General features: G+C 45.1%; 1 protein-coding gene across 2 annotated transcripts in view; it reads left to right on the top strand.

Annotated features, from left to right (window-relative positions):
- Positions 1-16,755, top strand: part of POLE (DNA polymerase epsilon, catalytic subunit) — a 42,682-nt gene extending 25,927 nt beyond the window's left edge. The window contains exons 32-49 of one of the 2 annotated variants that reach the window (XM_080940394.1): positions 46-189; positions 4,502-4,642; positions 4,889-5,042; positions 5,120-5,226; positions 5,368-5,544; positions 5,627-5,850; positions 6,026-6,246; positions 6,447-6,651; positions 8,358-8,531; positions 10,362-10,487; positions 11,510-11,642; positions 12,421-12,595; positions 13,316-13,447; positions 13,577-13,770; positions 15,131-15,331; positions 15,674-15,799; positions 16,343-16,432; positions 16,511-16,755. In XM_080940394.1, coding sequence (XP_080796520.1) covers positions 46-189; positions 4,502-4,642; positions 4,889-5,042; positions 5,120-5,226; positions 5,368-5,544; positions 5,627-5,850; positions 6,026-6,246; positions 6,447-6,651; positions 8,358-8,531; positions 10,362-10,487; positions 11,510-11,642; positions 12,421-12,595; positions 13,316-13,447; positions 13,577-13,770; positions 15,131-15,331; positions 15,674-15,799; positions 16,343-16,432; positions 16,511-16,624 — 2,838 coding nt within the window. In that variant the 3' untranslated portion in view covers positions 16,625-16,755. Of the gene's footprint in view, positions 1-45; positions 190-4,501; positions 4,643-4,888; positions 5,043-5,119; positions 5,227-5,367; positions 5,545-5,626; positions 5,851-6,025; positions 6,247-6,446; positions 6,652-8,357; positions 8,532-10,361; positions 10,488-11,509; positions 11,652-12,420; positions 12,596-13,315; positions 13,448-13,576; positions 13,771-15,130; positions 15,332-15,673; positions 15,800-16,342; positions 16,433-16,510 lie in introns of both variants that reach the window. The other variant, XM_080940393.1, reaches the window with a different exon arrangement.
- Positions 16,756-17,348: the final 593 nt, after the last annotated feature.

The following is a 17,348-nucleotide window of genomic DNA, read 5'->3' as shown; positions in this document are numbered from 1 at the left end:
TGACTCAGTATGCTTCTTGATTATGTACTGTGTATTCTGTGTTAGATCAGTGAGACCAGACAGGCTGGTCTGTTCCGGCTATGGGCTATCATCGGCAATGACTTGCACTGCATCAAGCTGAATATCCCTCGAGTATTCTATGTAAACCAGAAGGTAGCTAAAGCAGAGGACGGGCCTTCATATCGAAAGGTAAGGAGGCCATTGGTATTGCTGCTCTCCATCAAGCTGATGAGCAGGGAAGAAATGGATAGAGGTTACAAGTAGTTGGTGTAAGTACTGTTGTAGCTACTAGCATCGTTGGGGTGTAAATTCATCTACCATATACCCTGTTCATTGGAAGAATATAATTCAATGACTTTCAGTGAACTTGTGGCAATATGACATATAGTCACACATTCAGACTTCATCATCCCCAAAATAAGTCTGTACTAGTCAGCTGGTAGCCTGTCCTTCCCTGCAGCCCCAGGCAGCCAACCACTGTCCCAATTCCTGCTGAAGGACTGGCCTAGTTACAGCATCTCAGACAGGGAGTCATACTCTAGGTAGGTGGTTCTTTGCACTGTAACTGTCTTCAGTAATTGTCTTCAGACACACCCAGAAGAGGGCATCAGATTCCATTACAGATGGTCATAAGCCAACATGTGGTTGCTGGGATTTGAACTCAGGACCTCTAGAAGAGCAGTTAGTGCTCTTAACCACTGGGCCATCTCTCCAACCTGACTTAGAAGATTTTGAGGAAGTGTCTCTTTATGTGACATCTCAGTTGGAGCACCCCATTTAACTTAGTATGTAACTTGGGGTAAAGCTAGTTTATGATATTGTCTACTCACAGGTAGACATTATCTACATACAAGGAACACTTCGGAGAGGCACATAACTGTAGGTGAGATGTGTGAGGCCTGATTCCAGCTCATTGGCTAAGTGGAATATGAACGTAAAAAGTAGGCAGGGGTCATCAGGATAATGGACACATGGAACTAATGGATTTTCATACAGGTAGAACTGTGTGATGGTGATTGTCTGACTAGGCGAGTGTCTGCACTACAGAACCTTTTTCCTTTCTGATTATCTCTATACATCACTAACCTTGGCATTGATATTCGGTATATCCTCTGGGATTCTAGGATAGAGGTTCTCCTTTTCTGTGTAAGAACTTTCTCTATCACTTAGAATTGAATTGTTTCAGGATAGAGATGTTTATTGTTTGAGACAGGATCTCCTCGTGTAGACTGGCCTTGAGTTTGCTATAAAAGTGAGGCTGGCCTTCAATTCCTGACCCTCCTGCCTCTGCCACCCATATGCTAGGATTATAGGCCTGTGTTACCATACTAAGCGCATGAATTGTGTTTTTTTCAATGCTAGAAATCAAACCCAAAGACTAGTGAATTGCTAGGTACACATTCTATCCCTAAGCTATGTCCCCCAGCTCAGAAGCAAGCTAGTTTCTTCCTTAAAAGGAGTAAGATTTACTATTTTGCCCTTAATGTTGTTTCCAGAGTAATTAGTGGCAAGTAGATTGAGTTTTTTTTTTTTTTTTTTTTTTTCCTTTCCTTTTATTATCTTTCTTTCTTTTTAATATATGTTTTAGAAACCTGGGTAGGATGATCCTTGCCTAGCACTCAGGATGCCAACGCAAGAGGATCTTAAGTTCAAGGCCAGTCTGGCTTACATAGCAACACTCTTATTTCAAAAACAAACAATTAAAAATAATGTTGTTATGAACATGGGGATATGTTATTGTTTAGTTATAATCAGTTACAGCCTGCCTTCCCTAATACAGATAAATAACATAAATGTGGTTACAGTTGACTTCCATCAGTTTTGAAAAATATAGCTACCTGAATCATTCTTCCTACCATCCAGGTAGACATTACCACCTCCCCAGAGCATACTTGCCCACCTCTTACTACTCGTGTGTGAGGTTCATATCTCTGTAACTATAGATGCACTTGATCCACCAGTGCCTCGTGTCACTGTGTCACTCCATAGGCGTTATAATTACCTTTCTGAGCTCATGGTATTATGTATTGGTCCAGATATGGTTTGCATTAGTGCTGATGTGTTAAGATAAGAACTACATCTGCAATGTAGACATAGAAAGTCCTTGTCATCAAGAAATCTGAAATCTGTAGAATGCACTGAGAAATCCCCTCTTTCATCTTTTCCATTTTCTTCCTCTCCATTTTCAAGTTAGCTACTGAAAAAAACAGCTGTCATCAGTTTGGTATTTTTTTTCCAGGCTTTATTTGTTTATTTAAATACAGTAAAACAGTCTTTTGATCATAAAACTGCATGGGTGATGGCAGCCACGGCTCCTTGATTTTCAAGATACAAAATATTTCTGTCAGTTGTGGTTTCTCTTTACACCATCCTTGGACACTGGCCTCTGTCCTTACAGCATAACCTTTTTAGAAAGCCCTTTATGGAATCATTGTGCTCTGAAATTTCAGTCTGGCTACTTTCATGGAGGAAAATTTCCGAGAGGGGGAGCCAAGAAACTATTGCTGGTTGGTGCTCTGTGAGCTCTCTTGGTCCCTGACTACTTGTTTTCACTCTGAGGCCTCACGCTTCTGCTTCAGGCATTTAGTAGGAAAGAATAGATGGTGGCTGCTTGGTTGTAAATCTTTTCCTCTGGTTTTAGGGTTGTTTGTTTAACTTAATAAATTCTATGGTTTTATCTTCACATTTCCTGACAGTGTTTTATTGTCTTCATTCCTTTACTGAGCTCAGATACTGTGGTAGGTTTTGGCTCTTGGTGAAAGGAAAAGTCACGGGGCACCAATGTTGTAAAAAGATGACATCCCCGGGGCACCAATGTTAGGGAAGGATGAAGAGGGTGGGAGTATATGGCCCATGGAGGTGCGGCGAGGCCTGGGGGCAAGGGAGATGCCTCTGAGGGGTCCATGTTGGGAATCCCGTCTCCCTGAGGGACCAGCCACACAAAGGTATAGTACAGAATAGAGTTTATTCAGGTCACGGGAGAGTTAAGAGGGTAGTGGGGGTGGGGGGAAATAGAAGAGAAGAGGCCGGCCATTAGCACTCGGGGATTGGAGGAGAGCTGCCAAGAGGCCTAGAGAGGCAAGAGCAAGAGAGAGAGGAGGGGGCAAGCAGTCCCTTTTATAGTGTCAGGTCGTTGGAGCGGAGCATACCTAGTTACTGCCAGGTAACCTGAGGGGTGGGGTTTACAGAATCCCAACACTTGGTATGTATGCATGCATATGTGTGCACCTGTGTGTGTGCTTGTAAGTAGCTCAGAGTCAGCATCAGTCATCTATCTCAATCACTTTGCACCTGAACCTAGAGCTCACAGTTTCTACAGGACCATGTGACTGGCAGTCCCTAGGGATTTTGTACATCCGTCCACCTCTCTAGCACTGCTGATCGACATGCACCACTGTGTGTGTGCCAGGCTGCTTACGTGGTGATAGACCTCCACACTCAGGGTCTCCTGCATATGCAGCAAAGCACTTAATCAACTGAGCCACCTCTTGTGCATATTTTCTCATGTTATTGAAACAATTTTATTACATAGGTCAACCTTATTCTCAACTTCTTTCCTCAGCCTCCCTGCTGGGATTACAGGTCTAGTAACCATCTAGTCTAGCTGGCTTATGGTAGGTACAGCTGTAGCTGCCATAAAGCTTTCATTAGTTGTGATGTGAGACTCAGCACAGGGTTAGCATTTGATGGTGCTCTCTTCTCTCTTGAGAATTACTCATTTTCCCTGATTGTTACATCAAGAAACACATTCCGTGGGACATCCTACATTTGATATTGTGGGCATTTATATGGGAAAAAAATCCTTGCACTGGTGAAATGACTCAGTGAGTAAAGGGGAGCTGAACCCACATGGTAGCAGAGAACTGATCCTTTCAGTTCCTTGTTTTAACACACACACACAATAAATAAGTAAACAAACACATAAATGTTTCCTTTAATTGTTTAATCTTTTAGAGACTGTTGAGGCTACCAATCCTATTAATTTAGATCTTGAAGTTTAGCCTTGCCTTCTTTGTGTAAAGGTTTCATTGTCACCTCAATTTTTAAATTTTTGTTTCTCTGAGCACGTCTGTGTATTTGCAGCTTGAAGTGAGACTGTGGTTTTTGTGAAGATTAGTGAACAGTCAGTGTGTCTCCTCTTCATGCCCCATACATGCAGCCAATACACACATAAGAGTTGGTTGCCCCACCATCTCTTTTCTAGTTCTTTGGCCAAAAGTATGGTTTATCTGTGGGTTTTAGGTACCTACAACCTCCAATTAGTAAAACCAAGAGATCTGAGAAACATTAACTGGGAGTCCATCCTTCAGATAAGACTTGATGATGCCTCAGTTGGAAAGCATTTATAATCCAATTCCAGGTTGATATTTTATTATTCCTTTCTCTCTTAATTGTAGTCTTTGAAGCTGGTGAGCTGACCGTCTTGGGTCTGAAAACCCTAGGAGTTGGTCAGTGATCCACTATGTAGGTTGTGGTAGGCTCATCACCACATTGTCACCAGGTGAATCGGGCTCTTCCTCGTTCCAACATTGTCTACAATCTCTATGAGTATTCAGTACCAGAGGACATGTACCAAGAACACATCAACGAGATCAACACTGAGTTGTCAGCACCAGACATTGAGGGCGTGTATGAGACTCAGGTGATTTTTCTCCCTGGCCACTGACCACTTGGTTGAAAATGAAGCTGGATGATCAGAGAGAATCCCACAGGGAACTGGGCAGGGTGCAGTGGTGGGTAGGTGAATTAGATAGTGATGGCTTTCAGCAGCATGTCTACCTAAGGTGGTCTCTTCTGGGTGAAGACAGGCTATGCTGGGGTATGTGGCCACAGATAGAGCTGTGGTGCTAGTCTCCCATTTGAGCCAACATACTAACCACTCTCACAGGTCCCATTGTTATTCCGGGCCCTTGTGCAGCTGGGCTGTGTGTGTGTGGTCAACAAACAGCTGGCAAGGCATCTTTCAGGCTGGGAAACTGAAACGTTTGCCCTCGAGCACCTTGAAATGCGTTCTCTGGCCCAGTTCAGCTACTTGGAACCAGGTATGGCCTTACCAACAGCTCTGTCACCTGCCTTGTTTCCCCTGCATCTCAGGCAATGGGTTTACTTTCTTTTACAGGCAGTATCCGCCACATCTACCTATACCATCACACACAGGGCCACAAGGCACTCTTTGGGGTCTTTATCCCCTCACAAAGAAGAGCATCTGTGTTTGTGTTGGATACTGTAAGTCATTGGGCCCAGGGCATGTGACAATATGTGGGTCAGGTAGAATATGGGGAAGAAAGACACTCCTCTTGCCATTCAGTTAGAAATAGAAAGGCACAATGACTGCACAGCAAGGCCTAACAGTTGGTGTCTGCTTAGGTGCGAAGTAACCAAATGCCAGGGCTCAGTGCCCTGTACTCAGCAGAATACAGCCTGCTTCTGGACAAGGTGGGCCCCAAGCTCCTGCCTCCCCCAAAACACACCTTTGAAGTTCGTGCTGAAACCAACCTGAAGACCATCTGCAGAGCCATTCAGCGCTTCCTGCTTGCCTACAAGGTAAGAGAAGTTGGGGTCCAGTGGTAACTGTCTCCCATCCCGAGGCTTTGTCCACTGAACCGTTTCTACCTTTTCAATGCAGGAAGAGCGTCGGGGGCCCACACTTATCGCCGTCCAGTCTAACTGGGAGCTGTGTAGGCTAACCAGTGAGATTCCAGTCTTAGAGGAGTTCCCACTAGTGCCTGTCAGAGTGACTGATAAGATCAGCTATGCAGTCCTGGACTGGCAGCGCCATGGAGCTCGCCGAATGATCCGGCACTACCTCAATTTAGACATTTACCTTTCACAGGCCTTTGAGATGAGCAGGTGAGGAGCTGGATGTAGCTTAGTAGTAGAAGTTAGCTAGAAAGAGCAGTTCCCAGTACCACACACACAAGAGAGGTAAACAGAGAGGCTATAAGCTAGGTGTCCACTGTGTGGCCCTGTGAATGGTCCCTAAATGATACTCGTATTCTTGGTACTAAACCTGTACCCTGTATAGGTACTTCCACATCCCCGTTGGAAACCTGCCAGAAGACATCTCCACCTTTGGCTCTGACCTCTTTTTTGCACGCCACCTCCAGCGCCATAACCACCTACTCTGGCTGTCCCCTACTTCTCGGCCTGACCTGGGTGGGAAGGAGGCTGATGACAACCGCCTTGTCATGGAGTTTGATGACCGAGCCACTGTGGAGATCAATAATTCTGGCTGTTACTCTACTGGTGAGTGAGAGAAGGGAAAGATAGGGTCTCCTCAACCATACGGACAGAGACCAAAGGCAAGTCTTAAGGAATGGGTACCATTGTGTTAGATGGTAGGGGTCATGTGCCATGCCTGACCTTGCTAGGCAACGACTGGCTTAGACCTAGAAAATGATCCTAGTACTGGCCAGGGTATGTGGACAAGCTGTGTTTCCCTGCAGTGTGCGTGGAGCTGGACATTCAAAATCTAGCAGTCAACACCATTCTTCAGTCCCACCATGTCAATGACATGGAGGGGGCTGGCAGCATGGGCATCAGCTTCGATGTGATCCAGCAGGCCTCCCTAGAGGACATGGTTACAGGCAATCAAGCTGCCAGTGCCCTAGCCAGCTATGATGAGACAGCCCTCTGCTCTACTACCTTCAGGTATCTACCCTCCTATAATATGCTACCATCCTAGCCAAGGCAACATGGGGAAGGTAACCTCCACTTTAGAATGCTAAAGCCAGAGTCAGCAAAATATATATATTGTCAGGGGCTCTCTTGTAGCTCTGAATTGCCTAAAACTCACTATGTAGACTAGACTGGTCTCAAATTCATAGAAGGCACATACTTCTGCCTTCCAGGTGCTGGGATTCAAAGGTGTGTGCCACACATTCAACTTTTTTTTAAAGATTATTTTGTTGTTACATTTTTATTAAGTCATTTATTTACATCCTGATCGAAGCTTTCCATCCATCGCCTCTCCTCCCCAGTTTCTTCCATCCACCCTTTCTCTTCTTCTCAGACAAGGGGATGGTTCCCATGGATATGTGTGTGTGCATGTGTCTGTGCACACATGTGCACATACATGTGTATGAGTATAGGTGTCCAAAGAGGCCAAAAGAGCCAGACACCCTGGAACTAGTTACAGGAGGTTGTAAAACACCTGGCATGAGTGTTAGGAATGGAACTCCAGTCCTGTGGAGGAGGAATATGTGCTCTTAGCTACTGTGCCGTCTCCAGACTTAGAACCAGCATTCCTGAGATGTCTGTCCCTTGAGTCTTCCATAATGTAATCAAGGACCCCAATGTCTCTTCCAAGTTACTAGTAGGCAGTATAGGTTCTATCATCTGACCTTTCTGAGGCCAGAGGCTTTTCTCACAAAGAACTTTTTGATACATAATTGCTTTCAGTGTAATAGAAGATGCATCTGCGGGAAATTCCCAGGGTACCCAACCTAATGAGTCATAGTAGCCAGTTTTATGTCAGAGTTATGGTCATTCCTGGCTCCTAGTAATGGAACAGTGTATACTACAGAGTCGTTCCTTTGCACCAGAAACACAGGGCACTTTATTGCCAGCATTCCCATAGCCCTGCAGAGTGGTACAGTCTTCACTCATGCTAGAAACAGCAAAGCCAGGGTCAGACAGGCTATGAGGCTAAGTACAAGGTAGATATTCCATGTGCATGGTTGTAGAACATGTATTTCAGCCCTGTTGCCTCCAAATGAAGGAAGAATTTGATGAAATAAGAACTAGGTTAGGAGAGCAGGGAACTGAGCAGAGTTATAGCAGAAAGTGTTTCAACCCTGAGCGTCAGGTGAGGATGACCCAGATAGCAGCAACCAGCAGTTGAGGGAAGTGGGCATTTATACAGAAAGCCATAAAAGTGACTTCAGCGTCATGTCTCTGGATGTTCTGGCTCCTTCATGACCAAAGTCCAGTTCATTCTGTCTAAACATTGAACCTCTCCTGGGTCTTATTAGTGTCTAAAAAATGCAGCTTGGGCCAATCCCTTGGTTCTTCACATGGAAGGTACACAATCAACTCTGACTCTTCATTCCTGCTCTGCTGGCAGTGAGACCATGTTTCAAAACATAATAGAGTACTGCTACTGCAGAGGACATGAGTTTAGCTCCCAGAATGTATACACCATCACAGCTACACATAAGCTTTGAAAACTTTGTCTCTTTGTCCTGGTGTGATGAGCAAGTCAGGGAGTTGCATGGAGGGAAGTGGTGAGGAGGTGAGGCTCACAAGTTACAGGCTCAAGAAATGAGACTTAGTGGCAGTGAGGGACTGTGAGAAGGGCCAGTGGGCCAGTGGCAGCATATGGCAGGGTTCATCCTCCTTTGCCATCTGTCTTTTAGGATCTTGAAGAGCATGGTTGTTGGCTGGGTAAAGGAAATCACACAGTACCACAACATCTATGCTGACAACCAGGTAATGCACTTCTACCGCTGGCTCCAGGCTCCATGCTCTCTGCTCCACGACCCAGCCCTTCACCGGACACTACACAATATGATGAAGAAGCTCTTCCTGCAGTGAGTGTTTCACCCTGCACTATGGGCTGAGGGACATGAATTAGTGCCTTTGGGATGTATAAAGCCCAGGAAAGTCTTAACTGCTATTGTGGCACAGGCAGGAGGATCTCTAAGGTCAAGGCCAGCCTAGCCTACAGAGCAAGTTTGAGAAGAGCCAAAGCTGCACAGAGAAGCCCTGTCTCAAAAAACCCAAACAAGGGCTGGAGAGATGGCTCAGTGGTTAAGAACACTGTCTGCTCTTACAGAGGTACTGAGTTCAAATTCCCAGCAGCCACATGGTGGCTCACAACCATCTGTAATGAGATCTGATGCCCTCTTCTTGCGTGTCTGAAGACAGCTAGAGTGTACTCATATGTAATAAATAAATCTTTAACCAAAAAAAAAAAAAAAACTCAAAACAAAAAACTGAAGTTCCCCGTGCCTGGTGTGCAGTGGTTGTAAATAGTAGCCTCCCTAGTGTACAGCTATATGACTTGTCCTAAGGGACCCTGGAGACAGTTTTCTCTGGCAGTTATTCAATTCAAGTTTCTCATCTCAGTGCTGTCCCCAGTTTAGACTTCACACAGGTATTCATAGTACCTTTGGGAAGCCCCAGGACTTGGTGGCCAGGGTTCTCATTGGCCAGGTCATCATGTCCAGCCTCACCAAGCTATAGAGTAAGCAACATGTGATTGAGGCTCTGCAGAGCCAAGTTCAAGTTCCATGACCACCAGAAGATCCACACATCAAAGATGTGGCTTATTGAAGTTTAATGACGATGAATATGAAGACTTGGTCGCTGAGAAGTAGCTCATTCCTTATGGCTATGAAGTCAAATATACCCTAATCATGCTTCCCTAGACAAGTAACATGCTCAGGAAGCTGAAAAAGATGTCAAGTTCAGAACAAGCCTGGGTTATATAGGGATCTCTCAGTCAGCCTGGACAATAGAATAATCAAACCATCTCAAAACAAAAACCAAAATCTAAATGAGTTGTGTGTGGAAAGGAGCCATTTATATATTATAAATATTATTATATTATGCAGTGGCCTACCATGTTTTCTTAACCTTTTTATTTTCTAATGCTTCTGTTCTGCAATTTTTCTGCCATGCTGTACTCCCATCTGAATGCAGAGGAGGGATCTTGCTCTGCTGTGATGGATGTACCTGTACCCATAGCTATTCAGGAGATTGAGACATAAGAATTGCCTGAGTCCTAAAGTTCAGAGTCAGGCCTGGTAGTGGAGCTAGACTTCATCTGTTATTGTTTTGTTTTTTAATGTTTATGAGTATTTGTCTTTGTGTGTATCCACACCATGTGTGTGCTTGGTATCCAAAGAATCCAGGAAAGTGTAGTGGATCCCCTGAAACTGGAATTATACATGGTTGTGAACATCCATATAGGTGATAGGAATCAAACCTGGGTCTTCTGGGAAACCAGCCAAAGCTCTTAACCCTTTAGGCATCTCTTCTTCCCCCAAACAACATCCTAAAAGAAAAAGAAATTTCTTTATTGCTTTTGGGTCTTGAATCTCTGCTCTTTTTACTGATTCTAACTATAGTTGTGATACTTTTTTTAAAATTATTTTATGTATATGAGTGCACTGTAACTGTCTTCAGACATGCCAGAAAAGGGCATCAGATGGTTTTGAGCCACCGTGTGGTTGCTGCAAATTTAACTGAGGACCTCTGGAAGAGCAGCCAGTGTTCTTAACTACAAAACCATCTCTCAAGCTCCAGGATACTTCTTGTTTCAGTATCACCATGGTCTTCTTCCTGGTTTCCTTTTATATATTTTGGCTTCCTTTTACACCAAGGCACCTCCTCCTAATTATAAACATACTCCACAGGCTCATTGCTGAGTTCAAGCGCCTGGGGTCGTCAGTCATCTATGCCAACTTCAATCGCATCATCCTCTGCACAAAGAAACGCCGGATAGAGGATGCCCTTGCCTATGTGGAATATATTACGAATAGGTTAGTGGAAAGGACATCCTGGTGATGCAGCTGCTATAGCTTCGGAGAGATGCTTGTGGGTGTCTCCGTTGCTGATGAAGAGATTACACCAGGGCTTAAGCACAGCAGCATAAAAGAGCTACACTGTGCTAGACCTGTGGTAGACAACTCAGATATAAAGCATGTTCAGGTCAGAGGTAGTAAAGGAATGCCACCTTCTGCTTACAAGAAGGTTCTATAAAGTGCTGCTGCATAAACATTTCACAGATACAGGCTGGGCACATGGGAGTGGTCTGATTCCAAATGGTTGGTCATCAGGTTCTCAATTGCAGGACCCTGTGTTGCACCTTTGGCTTCAGGCAGTGATTACTACCTGGATGAATCATATTCTCAAATCTGTTTGAGCCCAAAGGCTCCAATGTAAATAAGATGAAGTCTTGAGAGTTTGACTTTGGGTTTTTCTTTAGGTTTGGGGTTGTTTTGTTTTGTTTTGTTTTTGAGAAAGAGAAAGTATATGTGGGTGCTAGAGCAAAAGAGTGTGTCAGTCTTGGAGACAGTTACAGCCACCCATCCAAACTCAAGTTCTGATAGAGCAATAAACATTCTTAACAGCACACACTCATATACATTGATGTAAATAAATAAATGCATCTTTAAAAAGAAGAAAAGAAGAAGAATCTGTTTAGAATTTCCTTCCCTCCTAGTAGGTACCAAGGGTGGGATAAGTGATAAAGGCTACCTTAACTAGGAGTGGTACCAATGAAGAAAACTTGTGGTGCTTGGAAACAGAAAGCAATGCTGCCAGTGACCCATACTTGACTAAGGCAGAGGCAGTGGACCTGGGCTGGCCCTGGCTGCCCTCTGGTCACCTTCATTACCTGGCAGTTGTTTCCAGTTAGCTCCTTCAGTATGCTAGGAGTCTGAATCCACTTGAATTTCATTTGTAAGTTAAAGGATGGGTATATAGCTACAAAGGGAAAGAAGGGAAGGGGGAACAAGGAAAGCTGCTGTCGCTTTCATAGTTTCTGTCTGGCTTCTTGCAGCATCCATTCTAAAGAGATCTTTCATTCCCTGACAATCTCTTTCTCTCGATGCTGGGAATTTCTGCTCTGGATGGATCCATCCAACTATGGTGGAATCAAAGGAAAAGTTTCATCTAGTATTCACTGTGGACAGGTGAGAGAGGTAGGTATGGTACACACACACACACACACACACACACACACACATATATATATGGGACGACATTCTCCCCTGTGGCAGGTACTGCTTACCCCTGTGAGTCCTGTTTCCTGGGCTTACAGGAAAAGTTAGGTGTACAATGTTAACCCTAGTGAGAGCAAAGAGCTTTCCATGAGGCAGGACCTGGCAAAACTCATGAAAAGGGGGGAGGAGAGAGTTGTGGAAACACTGGCAAAGCCATACATGTCAAAAGAGCAAGACACCTGGGATCTGGGACAGCTCGGGCACATGGATGTCAGGACAGTCGTTTCAGCTGAGCACAGAGAGCTGGCAGTGCCCACTGCACAGAATGGAATCCAGCATTTGAATGGAAATGCTGGCATTTACTGCCCCCTCCAAGACTGACAGCACCTCACAAGGGAAAGAAAGCAGACTGTCAGTTCAGGGGAGAGATTCCCTACCTTAGCATCCACAGGTTAAAGGCACTGCTCCCAGCCAAAGAGATTGTTAAAGAACCAGAAGAAGCTGGTCACTGGGAAGTTCGTGTTGGTTAGCCCTAAGTAGAAGGAGAGTTGGATAATTTTGAAATTCCCTCTGAAAGAGTAAATGAGAATCACAGTTCCCAGTCACCCTAGTGATCCAGACATGCTCCATGGAGCACTAGTCTTACAATGTGAGAGTCCAGGAAACTCAAGCTGAAGGAGTACTGCCTCCCATGTCTTGTTTGTATGTTACTGCTGTGGTGGAAATAGGGATTCTCTTTGTATTTTAGCAAGACTCCCAGGCAAGGGAGGAAAGTGAGGATGAGGAGGACAAGGAAAAGGACGAGGAGGAAGAAGACATGGGGGAATCTGAGGTTGAGGACTTACTGGAGAACAATTGGAACATTCTACAGTTCTTGCCACAGGCAGCTTCTTGCCAGAGCTACTTCCTCATGATCGTTTCAGGTGAGCCAGGCTGAAGCTGAACATCTAGCTGAGCTATGGAAAGTGGTCCTGGATCCTTGATGTGGAAAGAACAGTGCCATGCTCAGTGGAGCTGCTGCTGTTTTTACCTTTTCCCAGCATAAGGACCAGAGGACAGCTAATAAAAGGGCTTTCTGTCTTCTCTCTAGGCTTCCAAAGTAGCTCCCCTGAGGGAATCCTGAAGCTCTTTTCCCTGTTCTGTTTTTAATAGGTTCATGACTAACATCTGTTTTCATAACTGTCCTTGTCAGTGCTTGTTGTCCTATGTGTTCGCTGTCCTAAGGATGAACCTAGGCAGCAGCACATCCCCTGTTTGTAGGCTTTTCTTGATTGGTAGTTTTGGTTGGTTGGCTGGTAGATATTGGTTGTATTTTGTTTTGTTTTGTTTTTGAGACAATGTTTCTCTGTGTATCCCTGGTTGACCTGTCTTGGAATTTGCTATGTAGACCAGGCTGGCCTCAAACTCAACCTGTCTGCCTCCCAAGTACTAGGATTAAAGGTGTGGCCACCACCACCTTGCTGCAAGTTCCCTTATACCCATTTCTCTGTTTGACTTTGGACTCATCAGAGGTCAGCAGATGGGCTGTCACTAACAGTGATGTTTCAGATAAATCTGTCTGACCTTCTAAGCAGCCACAGGACTCCTTCAAATTCTCGAGTATTTTCCAATGTTCTGTGACCTATGTCTGCCTCTCTCTGCAGCATACATCGTGGCTGTGTACCAAAGCATGAAGGATGAGTTGAGACACAGTGCCCCAGGCAGTACCCCTGTGAAGAGGAAGGGGGCCAGCCAGTTTTCCCAGGAGGCTGAAGGGGCAGCTGGAGCTCTTCCTGGTGAGCAGTCCCTGGTCACAGGAAACTGCTATGTGCTTACCTGATCTATATGCTTCAGATGGTACCAGCAATGGGTAGGAGAGGTCCAGTGCCAGCTGAGTCTGTCCCTTAGCACTCTCTCTTTCCCAGGAATGATCACTTTCTCTCAAGATTATGTGGCAAATGAACTCACTCAGAGCTTCTTCACCATTACTCAGAAAATTCAGAAGAAAGTCACAGGTTCTCGGAACACTACTGAGCCCTCAGAGATGTTCCCTGTCCTCCCTGGTTCACACTTGCTACTCAATAATCCTGCTCTGGAGTTCATCAAATATGTGTGCAAGGTGAGGGCCAGGTATAAGTCCATCAGCATTTGCTGGGTTCCTATCAAATGCAGCATTGTTGAGGGATTTGAGCTTAGGTATTACAGAAGAGGCGGGCTCTGATAGATCCTAAGCCTGGCAGTAAACCATCAGAGACTCAGGGACTCTGCAGACCTGGATCCAGGCAGGAGAGCAGAGTGCTGGGTGGAAGTGGAAGGAGTCCATGCATCACCTGCCGCCAGTGGTCAGTCAGAACAGACCTCTGAGACCAAATGAGGTGACAGCTTGTTTTCTGGGAAAGGCAGGCCAGCATGGTGAGATGATATTACCGGTGCCGTGTGGGGTCATTACTCAAAGCATTCATTGTTCTTGGTGCCATCTGAGCATCCCAGTGCTTCACTCTGAAGCTGAACGCTGAATATCAAGTGACTACACCTTAGAGTTTAACATGGTAAGCTGGGGTGTCTCTTCTCCACAGATGCACTTTGGACAGTCACTGACCTATCTTTCCCAGAAAACAAGCTGTAACGAACTACAAAATAGATCTGTGGTCCATTTTTAGTTCATCTTTACAGTGTATGCACAAGTTTCCAGGGTTTCCAGTTCCAGAGCTCGTTTTCATTGAATATATACACCCTTTCTTTTTTTTCTTTCTTTTTTTTTTTAAGATTTATTTATTATAAGTACACTGTATCTGTCTTCAGACACACTAGAAGAGGGCATTGGATCTCATTACAGATGATTGTGAGCCACCATGTGGTTGCTGGGAATTGAACTCAGGACCTCTGGAAGAGCTGTCAGTGCTCTTAACCACTGAGCCATCTCCCTAGCCCATGTACACCCTTTCAAAGTGCAATTGGACTGGGCATATTAATTCACACCTGCAGTCCTGGGGACTGCTGAGGCAGGTAGGAGGACCAGTTTAAGGACAGTCTATATCTTCAAAAGCTATTGAGTAAGATTCTGGTCTTTCAAAAAAAAAAAAAAAAACTTAATTGGCCTCATTAGAGCTTTATTTTTGGATTCTATTTTTTGCACATTGATGCTAGTGCTTATATGGGGTTTTTTTGTTCATTCTTATGGTGGTAATAGCCTGTGTGTTTGTCTGGTTTTAGTATTAGTATTTAACCTCCTAGGACAAATGAGGGTATCCTCTTTCTTTTTCTGGAAGGTGTTGTGGAGAATCAATATTGTTTCCTTCATCAGTGAAGACTCCACTCACTAACAGAGTTGCCACTGTAGAGAATCAGCTCTTCTGGGGCTTCCAGATGGGAAGAAGGGATAAGACAGTGCTAGGAAATGAGCTAAGAAGAGGTATTTGTCCAGCCAGAGTGGCAAAGGGGCCTAGGAGCTACTTCATGATAGTCTATGGTTCCCATAGGTACTATCTCTGGATACAAACATCACAAACCAGGTGAATAAGCTGAACAGAGACCTACTTCGCCTGGTAGATGTTGGTGAATTCTCTGAGGAGGCCCAGTTCAGAGACCCCTGTCATTCCTACGTGCTCCCTGAGGTAATTTGCCACAGCTGTAATTTCTGCAGAGATCTGGACCTGTGCAAAGATTCCTCTTTCTCTCAGGTAAGCTCAGCTGATGATCAAAACCTCTAAATGTCCAAAGTGGTTAGGACATGTAGCCCAACCTGTAATATATAACATATTGCCTCAGTAACTCATTTATAGATTAAAAATAGACCACCCCTAAGCCACTCCACTGCAGCATGCTAAATTTGTTGTGAAAAGGTCTGATCAGCACAAACAGAAGGCTCAGGCTATATGGGATGCAGCCAAGAGCAGTGATGGCCTCTTTGCCCCAGCACTTCTCTCTGACATCTTCCCTTTACACCAGCCCTCTGTGCTGCTGCCCAGGTGGGGAATGACTACCTCTCACGCTGACATCTCAGCCTTTCTCCTGTCTTCCAGGACGGAGCCATCCTGCCTCAGTGGCTCTGCTCCAATTGTCAGGCCCCCTACGACTCCTCTGCCATTGAGTCAGCCTTGGTGGAAGCCCTGCAAAGGAAACTGATGGCCTTCACACTTCAGGACCTGGTGAGCTCCCCAGGAGTTTTCAATCAGTATCAACATTTCAGGGAAGCCAAGATTATCCTGACTGCCCTAGGAATCGGTCCTCATCCATGGACCTAGCCCACTCATTCTGTCATCGTCTGATGATATCTTCTGTGGGCACATGCATCTGTCCAGTGGAGGGAGACAACAGACACTAAAGGTGTTAGTGGTAGAGTGCAGGAGCAGAGCAGAAAAAGCTTCAGCAGCAGTTTATGAGGACCTGAGCAGCATCCTTGGGTTTATCCCTAGGCAGCTATTAGGACAGAGCCAACGGGAACACAGGACCTTCCCATACCTTGGTAGTCCAGGTTGAGGATATCCACAGCAGGGTGGGCATCTTGGAGAAGGAGCTGGCAAGAGTTGAATAATCCTTGAATTTCATCAAGCACTGAGTCCTGATATGACTGCAGCAGGGAAATAAATTTGCCAGTGGTTCCATGTAGGTATCCCTTCTCAGCAAGGCTGCAAAGCTGCAGATAGGATCCAGTTTGAACCAAGATTGGTGGTGCTACTTGCTTGTTTTAGGTATGCCTCAAGTGCCGTGGTATGAAAGAGACCCATATGCCTGTGTACTGCAGCTGTGCAGGGGACTTTGTTCTCACCATCCACACTGAGGTGAGCCTCTCACTGTGGGGGCATTTTCCCTCCTGTCTGGGTAGAGCCCAGAGTCATTGTGTTTCTTTGTTCCTACAGGTCTTCATGAAACAGATTAGAATCTTCCAGAACATTGCCAAGTACTACAGCATGTCATATCTCCAAGAGACCATAGAATGGCTGCTACAGGCAAGCCCTGTATCAAACTGTTAGCAAGGCTAGGCTAAAGACACCTTGGTATCCCACACCGAACTCCCGACTCTCACTGAGCTAAATGCAGCCCTTGTCTACTGCTTCTTTCATGCCATAGTTTTACCAGGTCAGCAGCCAAGTGCCAAACTCAAGTACCCCCAAATAGTAGAAGCCCTACAGGGAGATGAGAGACCCTATTAAATTTATGTGTATGAGTATTTTGCCTACATGTATGTACCAAGTGTATGTTCGGTACCCACAGACATCTGAAGAAAGCATTGGATCCCCTGGAACTGAAATTACAAATGTTTGTAAGCCACTATGTGTGTGCTGGGAACCAAATTCCAATCCTCTGAGAGAGCTACAAGTGCTCTTTTCAGTTTAGACACCTCTCCAGCCCCCTATAGTTTGCAATTCCTAGTTTACTTTCATTTGTACAGTGACCCTAAACAAATGAGCCTGTACAGGGAGTCTGAAAGGCAAGGATAATATCTAACATCTATCCATCAGGCATTTGTCTGAACCTTGGTGAGCTCAGGCTCTGTAGGGAGAAACATGATACCTACTTGATTCCTCTCTGGTCGGAATGTGGACTGAGCTGGCAGTGCTGGGACATTCTGAATGGAGATCAAATCAAATTAAACAAGGGGAGGAGGGAGCTGGTTAACTTAGCTTCCTGGATTTCTGGTCCCAAGAGACATTGGCTTGTCTCCCAGAAGAACCAATCTACAGCAGCACAGGGTAG

Source organism: Micromys minutus (assembly GCF_963924665.1).
Source record: "Micromys minutus genome assembly, chromosome: 29".
NCBI classification, from domain to species: domain Eukaryota; kingdom Metazoa; phylum Chordata; class Mammalia; order Rodentia; family Muridae; genus Micromys; species Micromys minutus.
Note: the sequence above shows the minus strand (reverse complement) of the source record. Positions and strands in the feature narration are given on the sequence as shown.